Source organism: Lolium rigidum, chromosome 6 (genome assembly GCF_022539505.1).
Source record: "Lolium rigidum isolate FL_2022 chromosome 6, APGP_CSIRO_Lrig_0.1, whole genome shotgun sequence".
In the NCBI taxonomy this organism is placed as follows: Eukaryota; Viridiplantae; Streptophyta; class Magnoliopsida; order Poales; family Poaceae; genus Lolium; species Lolium rigidum.
Window position 1 is genome coordinate 151,992,988 of NC_061513.1, and position 11,867 is coordinate 152,004,854.

General features: G+C 39.8%; 1 protein-coding gene across 1 annotated transcript; it reads right to left on the reverse strand.

Moving 5' to 3' along the window:
- Positions 1-6,092: 6,092 nt before the first annotated feature.
- On the reverse strand, positions 6,093-7,755 carry LOC124660066 (GDSL esterase/lipase At1g28590-like). The gene is made up of 5 exons (XM_047197858.1): positions 7,485-7,755; positions 7,160-7,375; positions 6,933-7,081; positions 6,400-6,673; positions 6,093-6,298 (listed from the first exon to the last, which is right to left on the reverse strand). Exons 1-5 carry the CDS (start codon positions 7,753-7,755, stop codon positions 6,093-6,095), a joined length of 1,116 nt encoding a protein of 371 aa, XP_047053814.1.
- Between the last annotated feature and the right edge of the window lie 4,112 nt (positions 7,756-11,867).

The following is an 11,867-nucleotide window of genomic DNA, read 5'->3' on the forward strand; positions in this document are numbered from 1 at the left end:
TAAGATAATTATTAATCAGGGTTTAAATCCTATAAATAAAGATTTAATAAGTTCCAAATAAAGAAACTTTTTTTAATGTTTTCTATATTTACTTTACTGGTTTTTTATTTATTTTATACCTTTTTCCTAATTATTGAAATTTAATTGAATTTGGAATTAAAATTAAAGGCTTAAATAACAAGTATTAAACAATTAATTTTTTATTAAAAATAAAGATTTCATATTATATTTTTATTAAATAGAGTTTATTTTTATAAGAATTTTGATATCTCATTTATATTTTTCTGAGTTAAATTGAATTTTCTAAATTCATTTGAAGTTTCTGTAATTATGTGGTTTTAAAATAAAACGAAATCTATTAGGTGTACCCGGGCAGAACACACCCACAGTCTATGACTGGTGGGGTCCTGGCCAGGTCACATGCCACGGTGGCTTTGACCGAGGTCAAAATCGACGACGTGGCCAGGAGCACGGTGGCCGGCGGGCAGACGTTGTCGGCGACGACGATTCCGGCCACACGCGGACCCTCAACCGACTCCATTCGAATCAGTGTATCATAGGGATCCTAACGGTACCAGCGCCGCTATCTATTGGTCACCGGAGCGGCGGCGGCGATGATGCCCGACGGTGGCGCTTGCAGGCGATCGATGCGAACACGATTTAAGGCGCTAGGTAGAAAGCTGGGATGCTCTGGGGGATCAGTGGCTCACCGTGAGCACGCAGAGCTTGACGGCGAGGTGGATGGAGGCTTGTATCGCCGGATTCCATGGCTCCGGCCGTCGGAGAAGTGAGGTCGTTGACGGTGCTATGGATCACCATGGCTCAATTCCTTCTGGACGGTGGGCATGTCGAGTATGGCGGTCACGATGGTGGTCGCGGCGGGGTTTGGGGTGGCCCCAATCGGCGGCGACAAAGAATGTCCGGCGAGCTAGGGTTTCGGCTTGGAGAGAAATCGGAGCAGAGAGAGAGGGAAACGGAGATATGTCGTCGTCCAGGTTACTTATAGGGTTCGAGAGTGCGCCTCGTCACGGAGTGGAGCAAGGGGAGGTCGCCAGCGCGAGGGAGAAGACGAGCACGTCTTCGTGCTGGCCTCCAGCACACGAAGAGGATGAGGACGACGCCTCCCAGATCTTTTTTAGACGAAGGGGTAAGTGGGCTGGGCTTGGGCCAGTGCTAGGCTGTGGTGCTGGACTACACCATGGGCTCCGTTGCTGGGCTCTACTGGCCAGGTAAGTCCATTTTTCTCCTCTCTTTTCTTATTTCTGTTTTTATTTCTTGTTTTGTATTTCCTATTTGAATTCAATACTGTTTGCAAATATTTCAATTATGTTGTTTCAATCAAGATTTGGTATACTGACTATTGTATTACTATTCTTTTTGAATTCATATTTTATATTAAATTATTTGTATAATTTGTGAATTTCACTCAAAATAGTAATGTTATATGAATTTGATATTTTCACTTAAATTTCCTCTTTGTTATTAATTCCATTCAATTTAGAAACATAAGAGTTGATACCTTCATCTCCAGGTATCTCTGAAATGGTGATTATTTCTTATTTCCTATTTGAGAAATTAATCACTTGTATGTTAATTCATGTGAGCAACATTTCATTACAGTTTTGAAGGTTTGATGATAACCCATATTAAATTAGCATTTGTGTTATGATCTATTAACACTTTGAATTATCTAGAGTAGATATTACTCTCCTCAAGGTTGGGTCTTAGTTATAATGATAAGTGGTTGATCACCACCTATGGGTCTAATTATAGAGTTTAGCACTAGATGTCTCTTGTGTTCAATAATTAAGCATGAGAGTGCAATGCTAGGGTTCTAATTCTATGTGCTTACTGACATATGGTTTGAAACTCAAGTATGGCTTCATTGGGTTTTAGTTGTGCTCACCCAAGTGGTATACAAACTAGGTTGAGATACAATTCTAGGTTGTAGATATGGGATGACACCATTTTGCATTGGCTAGGGTTTAATCTCCCCTAACCATGGTAATATGGTTACTTGCTTCATATCTTATGTGCCTCTCTAATTATTAAGGATTTGAGAATTAGTTTTGTCTTCTCTCAATTAACTTCTATTGCTATCCTCAATTTATCATTAAAGTAACTAAAGTTGTTATAGTTCCTTTTATAGTTAACTTTGGTCATATGGATGCAGGGTTTCTCACCTTATTAAGTATAGAGTTTAACTCTAAGGTTTTCTTAGATTCTTTACTTGATGAATGAATGAAAAATAGATGGGGTAAGATTCTACTTACGATCACCAAGTGATTCACAAGTTAAGGTTAGGATATAAGCTTAGGGTTGCTTACTAGTTACCTCCCTATGATTTCATGTGGTGAATGATATCTTCTTATCCTATTAGGGTTTAACTTATCCTCACATACCTCCAGAGCATGATCATGGATTAGGCATGATCAACTTGTTCTTAATATCTCTACCTCAAGTTCTTAGGGTTTATGATCATCACTCAATTTATAATGATCAAGGTTTGGCTTCCTAAGTTATCTCTCAAGAATTAGGTTTCACACTCCCAAGATTAAGTATTGTCTTGATCAACTAAGTGTAGCACTTCTAATTTATCTTCTTGAATGGGACTACTATGGTTGCCTCTTAAGTTTATACCCCAGGAGAATGCCTGAGATATTATGTTAGGGTTCTACTTAATCAATGATGATATAATCATATGGTATATGGATAGTTCTCTCCCTCACATTCAAGTGTTGCCTCAACTACTTGAGTGTAACACCATAGCTTGGGCTCTCTTATAAAGGAATGGTTATTCTAGGGTTTATGGTGTACTCACAATATCTCAATAGGTATTAAGTCTAAAACTCCACTTGGCTATCTTGATTGAGTTAATCTCCTCCTTACTTTATCAATTCATGGATATGGTATTATTCCATGTGATATTAGGTTATCTCACCACTCCAAGGGAAATGGTTTACAACCTAATACTTTAGTTCAATGGTTGTCCTTTGTTCATTACTAGGTAAAGCTAGGTTTAGAATAAATGGTCTCTCTCATTTGGGAAGGCTTGAATAATACTCTAGGGTTCCTCTTGAAGATAATGTTGTGATCATATGGATATTTATATTCAAGATTTGCCTCAAGGTTTGTCATTGCTTCCCTAAATAAAATAGGACTCTCACCTCTTTAGGTTTGATGTAAAACTATTTGGAATAGAGAAGAATATATACTTCTAAAGTTGATCTCCTTGTCTTGTTTCCAAGATTGGAATATAATGAATACCATGAGGCTCATGGTAGGATCATGGATTAGTTTAAGACATGGAGAAGATAGGGTAAGAATAGTTTCTCCATTTATTGTTACTTGATTTGTAATTGATTAGATGTTCTTATGTTATGGCAATGATTACCATATTATGATCTATTATAAGATCAAGCAATGGATCATTGATTGAAGTGTTGTTGTGTTAGATTTAATTCCATTTGATCTAACCCCTTAGATCAAATCATCTCTACCCAAAATAAGGTTTTATCAAAGTCACATTGAGGTTTATAGCGCTTGATTTGATGAGCTACTTCAATTCCACCAAGATCAAGTGAAACTTCAGTTACTGTGATTGTTTTACTTTTAAAGCGCGACAATTCCCCAGATTTTCTATGCATGAATGCAATGCACACATCTGTTTTCTCTATTTTTGTAACCCCAATACCTAGGATATTACATGTATCTAGAGAACAGCGGGAGGTGCTGCTGAAATTCTTTCTCGTTTCGGGAAGACCATGGAGAACGTATCTAATCTACACATCCTCGGGTTGAATTAGGATTTCTAGTAGATCCATAGGTGGATGCATGACGTAAAACTTGTAAATACTATCGAACTAATGCCGGATGTAATTAATGACTATTAATTTGAAAGTATTGTATGTCTATTTTGGCACTAATTATAGAATGGAGAATCGTGAGTGGATGTACACGGGCAGAGCTAGCTGTTGCAAGTTCTCCTATGAGTGGAAAGAAAACACTGAGAAGTTTGTGGATGGTGAAATCGACATCCCCAGTACACCCCGAAGATTTGTGCCCTTGCAAAGATGTCGTAACAATAAATGACAAGCGAAGGGGGAAGTGAGTAAACAAGGAAGTGAGTAAACAAGGAATTAAGTAAACACCTGCTAAAGAATGAGTTTACAACGTTGTACCATGTTTGGAGTTTTCATGGTGAACAAAATCCGAGCTAGGATGGAGTCGCAATAGAGTCAGTCAGTGGGAGAATTTATTACTGGGTTTGATGATTGCTTAGACGATTTCTTTAATGCAAATGCGCTTGAAAGCCCTGACGTAGAGGCGGAGACAAGTGAGGACCCGGGGGAAAGCATACAAAAGTTCTACGAGACTTTGTTTGCTGCAGAAACCCCTTCATCCATATGCAGAGGTTATCGAATTGGATGACATCGCTTGCTTTATGCCCTTCAAGAGGGACATGATCTTGAGCAGAGATGCGTTCGATGATCTTTTGACCGTCGTTGCTAGCATTAATGCCGCAAGGGCACCTCTTGACGAAGGAAATCTACGAGTTGACCAAGAACCTCCATGCACTTAAGATGTCATATGAGGAGATACATTCCTGTCCAAAGGGATGCATATATTTAGAAAAGAACATGACGAAGGAAAATATTGCATCCATTGCAAATCCTCTAGGTAGTTTGAGGTTGATGTTGGCGATGGCCATAAGAGGTGGACTAGGGTTTCCCAAAAGATCCTGCGGTATCTTCCTTTCATGCCGAGGATCCAATGGCTTTTCATGACCGAGGATTCTACCCAATAGATAAGATGGCCATCATTGGGAAATAGGTACTACGAAGATAAGATGATACATCCAACGAATGATTTAGCATGGAAGAAGTTCACGACTAAATATCCAAAGAAAGCGAGCGACTTGAGGAGCATAGAAATTGCGATATCAACCGATGGGTTCAATCCATATGGTATGTAGGCTGCAACATACAACTGGTAGCGCGAGTTTGTTATTCCCCTGAACCTACCCCTGGCGTCTGCATGAGATAACAAAACATGTTTGTGTTGCTGATAATCCCAGGGCTGAAATACACTGTTAAGAACATGGGCGTGTACCTAGAACTGCTCGTGGATGACTTGCATGTTGGTTGGGAGGATTGTGGGGTGCGAACATACGGCGCTGTAACAGAAGAGCACTTCGATATGTATGTCTGGTACCACACATCCTTGCATGACCTACCAGCACATGCTTTGTTCTGCGGCTGGTGTACACATGAGAAGTGGCCTTGCCCAATCTGCAAGCAGGCCATGACTTTCTTGTCGCTCAATAAGGGAGGAAAATATTCCTACTTTGATGAACATCGAAAGTTCCTTTCCTCATCTACGACAAAAGGAGGTTCAGGAAAGACGTTGTCAATGCTCTAGCACCACGTATGAAGACCGACACCTAAATCAAGGCTGAGTTGGAAGCTCTCCGCCCTAACCCCAATGGGAAATGTTTCGCGGGATATGGGGAGACACACCAGTGGACGTTTCGTGACTTGGAGCAACGGAATTGGCAAGTGGGAGTGACAATACAAGAGGAATTCAGTGTCTAAACTTGAAGGGTGAAAACCCAAGGTCTATCCTCAATTTGATGTGCCAAGCAATGACCTTGTTGAAGGCACTGTTTTGTGAGTGCAGACTTTCTCCGGGGTGAAAACCTACGGCGATTGATCAGGGCGATGACAACACTTGTGCATTATTCTCTTATTGAAGGCGTCGCTTTTGGAGTTAATAGATTTCTAGTGCTGTTTTGGTGGTGTTTGATCCACTGCTACAAGGAACTGGTGTAGCAAGACTTTTCGTTTTATAATTCTTGTTTTTTGGCTATTTGCATATGTATTTTCATTAGGGCACTACGTTATTTCATATGCTGGGTGTAATTGGTATATTCACGATATTAATATATTCTCTTTATTGAAAATTTGTAGATGACGAATTGAGCATGATATACTAACATGGGTACCAACTCTCTTTTTTCAGTTCGCATGCCGATACAAGAGTGGCAACAAGCATCGGCTATGTAGACCAACGACGGGAACAAATTAACAGTTCTAACAAGAATACAATAATGGCGGTTTCGCGAACTTCCCACGCAACACCCCGTCGGCGATAGCGTTGTAGGCTTTTTCGGTCATGTGGATACCGTCCCAGCTGGCGAAATTCGCTGGGTCACCTAGAAGAATGGCGTTCTTGTCACAAGACTTTCCATCACTATAACCCTTGCCACCACAACATGCAAGTAGAGGATCACGAATGCCTGCATGCCAACGCAAAACAGTTGAGCAAGTTAATGAGCGCACCATATATGGCGCGATTAGGGGAAGAAGGATGATCGAGATTCGAGCATAACATACTGACCAAATATGTGTGGATTCTTGAAGATTTCCATGTTAGCCCCAAAGTAGTCTGCGTAGATGAGCTTCACGCCCGGGTGCTGCGCCCTGAGCCTATTGATCTCATTGGATAGCGCCTGGTTATGCCGCATGGAGAAGTCATTGAACCACTTGAGGCAGTGGAACTCGTCGTAATCCGCAGGGTTGTTGGTCTTGAAAGCTTCCAGGTATTCTGGCACGCACCCGATGGGGAAGTTTCCCGGGATCATGATCGTTTTTGCGCCGAGATTGATGAGCACCTACGCGTTCATGCTCAATGAATTCGTCAATATTCCTCATGTGTTACATAGAAGTGTGTTGAAACATATGACGAAATGCGAAAATTCGGTGCGTACCAGAGGTATTTCTTTTATCTCGAAACAAACTTAAATTTTGATTAAAAAGATTGACAATTTTTTGTTTGAAATGATACTAAGGTAGCTTCTAAAATTAGCAACGACGTCTTAAACCAGTAAGTGCTGCGTGGGTACCAAAGGTATTTGCATGTAATGTAAGCACCTGGGCAGTATTGATTATGATGGAGACAACATCTGGGATGAATTGGTAGGCTACATCACGAGGACGACGACTGAGAAGCCAGAAATTGTAGTCGTTTCCACCAATCTCGCCCAAAATGATGAGAGACTCGCTCAGGACTGTCTTGGTAGCTGAAAGAGGAGGAAGTTAATTATGCAAGACTCTTCTAAAAAAGCAGTGATTGCATGCAAGGTCACATGGTTAATTACCGTCCCCTGGAGCTAACCGGTGAAGCATATCCTTGAACCAGCCGATCTGGCTGCTCAGGAAGGAAGACCCGGGCACAGTGTGGTTCCACTTATTTCTGAAGTACTCGGGGGGCAGCGCTGTAGCAGCGAACACAGCAAAGTTGGCACCCCATGGGAATAGTCCCGTGTTCTCGTTGGGTAAGTTTGGTGGTATCAACGGCAGCCCGAGCGCTTCCGCTGGAACACGTACAGTACAGACAACATCAGTGAAGAGGCACAGACAAAAGTGAAGCGCTTGTGACACCATACACATAGACAGGGAAGTTGGCATGTCTATTGTACTCACCGTAGAAATCAATGAGGACGCGGCCGTCACAGATGCGTCCTGTCGGGTGGTGGAAGAAGGTCATCCCATACGGGGGCTCCTTTATCGGGGATGGGTTATGGCCGATCAACTGCACGAAGTTGCCGGTGTCGATGATGGAGTCGCCAAAGGTGAAGATGCGCTTGTAGCAACTAGCAGAGGACCCCGTGCCAGCGCTCAGCAGAAGGACGACACCGACAAGAAGGAGGATGCACGAGGAGATGCAACGGTGTGCTTGATACTCAAATGCCATCTGAACGCTGTTGTTACTTTTGCAGCTTGTCACGATGGTAGATAAGTGGAGATGACGGTTAATTCATGGTTAATTTATGATCCAAATGAGTTCATTTGACCCCTTTTTATAGCATTGTCAGGATCGAATTCTTCCATACAAGCAGATATACTAGCGACTCTGTAGATATATAGTGTCATCATGAAGATATATAGATATATTTCCTCATTTATTTATTTTATTTTCTCCATTATCCAAGAGAGATCTACGCCTTTTGTATTAAGCTTTTGGTTTCCTCATTTATTGTTGTGTGTCCAAAGGATAGATTTATATCCTCTATGAAGTTTCACAATAACTCTGTGCCGCGCCGGCCCATAATCATGACAATATATATCAAAAGGATATACATGGAGTCACACTAGGACATATACATTATATTCAGAAGATATATTTGCATATATCTATAATGATGTAATACTGTTTTTTTTTCATATCCGCTAGCTGGGTGGATCTATTTTTGAACCGTAGCTAGGCGACTCTAGAAACTGTGTAGAACTGATCCACTATCACCTTCCTTAGAGAACGCTACAAATATTACAAATTAATTAACAAGCTACACTATTTTCCAATACTTCTATACAAGGATATAACTATCAGATAGAGGTGCCGAATAAACAGGGGCCATGCCATGCAACTTAATTTCTTCTTACAGCCCTCACACAAAGCCTATTTTTCTTAATATTGTCTAGATAAACTGAAAACAAACTTAGTTGGGACATCAGAGTATATAGAGTTTTCTTGAAAATGAAGTCAAGACAAACTAGAGATCAATCGGAATGAAAAAGGAAGATAGGAGCGGAAGTTAATCGGGACAAATCAGACTGTAAGGGGGGCCAAATTTGGCATAATCTCGGAAAAAAATGTAACTACAAAGGAAATAAATAGTTCAAACGAAAACGGGACACGAAATTAGAAGCTATATTGGAAATATTAAGAAATACTTATAACAGATGCAAATGCAAACCAAGAGGAATCTTAGATCACCCCTTGCCACTGCCAAGGATAGCGGTGCCTGAGGAAACCACCATCTTTACTCCGCATCATAAATTCTCCCTTGAACTCTGATTGTTGATGGTCCATCTCCACCACCTTCTGTCCTCAAATTCACCGCCTACCCGAGACCTCGTCTTACTTGGAGATGGAATTGTCATTGGGGCGGCGGCGGTGGTGGTGGGGGGGGGGTGTGGGCTTTCAGCATTGTCACATATTGTCATCAGAGAAGAGACCTTATGGAGAAAAGAAGGGAGCTCACAACTCAGAAATTCCGCAGATGGTGTATGGTGTACGGAAGAGGAAGGTGCGGGGAGGGGGTGAGGAAGTACTTTGTGAATATTAACCATGACAAGCGCATATAACTTCCCACCCACTCCCATCCACATACACAGTTCAGCAAGACATTCCACATATTGTCTTTTGTGCTATACTTTAGAAAGAAATATCTTTACATACCTAAAAATCCAAAAATATGCATGCATATTGTGCAAAAAAAAGTCCTAAAATAGCTAAAACATGTAATAGTATGAGACACATAAATAAGAATTTTTTACCTAGACAGCTGCTATATGAGTAATACATAATCTCATAATTCATGTATCTCGAATATTTTTTATAGTTTGTCAATGGGCATATTAAGGAAACTTTTTACAAGAATATACTTCTGCTAATAAGAAGTTCGTCGGATTTTGGAGAAGTTGAAATAGACATACAAATTTTGAAGTAGAATACTTTTGCTAGTAAAAAAACTCAATGATGACCTCCAAGTACACATGTTTATTAGAGCATGTTTCGTGAAAGTATTATTTCCGGTTTTTATATCGTATTCCAACGAGGAGTCTAGGAGAGTGTTTATCTACAGTGTTTCTGTCACACTCAAGGTGTCAAAGGTCTTGAGTGAATTCACTGCAAGAATTGAAATGGAAAAGGGTGAGCGTGAATGTAGGGGTTTTGTGTATTGGAAGTGCAATAAACTAAAGTGCATAAAAGTAACAGCTTGGAGAAGTGTATTGAGTTCCTGCATATGAAAGATTAGGTGTAATATCCCAGGATTTGGGGTTACAAAAAGAGAGGAAACAGATGTGTGCATTGCATTCATGCATAGAAAATCCGGGGAATTTTCGCGCTTTCAAATAAAACCTATCACAGTAACTGAAGTTTCACTAGACCTGATAGAATTGAAGTAGCTCATCCAGTCAAGTGCTATAAGCATCAATGTGACCTTTGCAAAAACCTTGTTTTGGGTAGAGATGATTTTATCTAAGGGGTTAGATCAAATGGAACTAAAACTAACCCAATAACACTGTAATCAAGGATCAACTACTAGATCTTATAAAAGATCATAATAGGGTATTCCTTGCACCAACACCTTGATTCATATGTAACCACAAATCAAAGAACAAGAAACAAATGAGAAACCATTCTTGACTTATCTTTTCCATGTCTTGAACAAATAAATATTTCTACCATGAACCTCATGGTATTTCTTGAACTAAACTTTTGAATTTAACACCAACACAAGCTTATCATTAAACCCTAGAGATGGGAGAGGTCTATACCCATCAAAGAGAGAAGAAACAAACTCTAAATTATTAACACTTAAAAGTTGAGCAACTACCTTGGGGTATAATTGAATTCACATTAAAACTTATTACCAAATATGGTAAAACATAAGGACCTAAGTGCATTAAAGCCACACATTTTGAAGCATAACTTATTAAACATGTGGAATATCACAGAACTAAATTCGTTTACATTACAAATTATAGTTCAAACTATTTGAATAAAATAAACTATGAGTATTTTGAAACCCATATGATCATGCCTTGGTGAAATCAAACATCACCATTCAAAATTGGGGTAGATCCCAATTACAATATAAATACAATCACATATGATATAGTGACTCACTCACAAGCATAAAATCATTCACAAGATATTTAGTAACAAAAGCCACTTGGCTATCCAAAAACAAATCACATGAGAGGATAATACCCATGGCGCATAGGATGAAAATATCTGCATAGCTTGCATCCTAAGCTATGCCACCTCATGCTTAAAAGATTGCTATGGATAAAGAGCATGACAACCAAGCACCTTACTCATCAAATCAAAGCAAGAGTCACCCACCTATGTGTCATGATACTAGAGCATGCCCAAGCCTATAAAAGGAACCCTCTACCTCATCCATTTCATCATCCTGTACCATGATAAAAGCAAACCAAAGAGTTGGGTCACTCCATAATTTCGATAGGACCAAGATGCATGGAGCAGCTAGGAGGTGGAGGCATACCACAAGAAGCAGGTTTATCAGAATTCCTGAAGAACAAGCTACAGAAGATAGTAAGGTAGAATTCTTAGGCAGACCACATATTTAGATAATCACATCATCATTCCTTGAGTAGAACCCTAGATTATAAGCCAAGCCCTTGTGGAGTGCGAGAGGTAATTCGTATAACCCTATCCAAATACTTCTAGTGATACTTTAGACAGCCAAACCTCTGATCATCACATCTTAGTAATGATCATAAACCCTAAGAACTTTAAGTAATGAGCTACTAATAATAAGTTGATCATGATAATGCCATGGTCATGCTTTGGAGAAATAGGAGAATAAGCCATAAGTTAAACTTCAGTATGTTAGGTAGATATTATCCATCACATAAAATCATATGGAGAATACTATCATCCTAAACCATTGATCATATCATGAGTAGAGAAGTAATGACATTGTACTAAGACCTTGCTTAGTCAATTAGCTATGCCAACCTTATAAGTATTTTGAAGTAACCATCCTATAATGAAAGAAAGATCAAACCCTAGCATATCCTTAGCTTCTTTAGTTAGTCAAGTCAACCTAATGTTAATTCCACATAGAACCTATGCCTATAACTTAACCCTAACATATGAATCACTCGGTGATCATAAATAGAGCCCATGCTTATGTTTCCAATTGTTGAACATAAAATGAACCTAGTGCTAAATCCTATAACTAAAACCCATGTGTGGTGATCAACCATTCATCCTTATAACCAAGACCAAAATGAGAACCATAACTACTCTAGACATTTCAAACCCAA

Coding starts and splice junctions, on each gene's coding strand:
- LOC124660066 (XM_047197858.1), bottom strand. CDS start 7,755: ATGGCATTTGAGTATCAAGCACACCGTTGCATCTCCTCGTGCATCCTC. Junction 7,376..7,484: donor CGTCCTCATTGATTTCTACG/GTGAGTACAATA, acceptor TACGTGTTCCAG/CGGAAGCGCTCGGGCTGCCG. Junction 7,082..7,159: donor CCGGTTAGCTCCAGGGGACG/GTAATTAACCAT, acceptor CTCCTCTTTCAG/CTACCAAGACAGTCCTGAGC.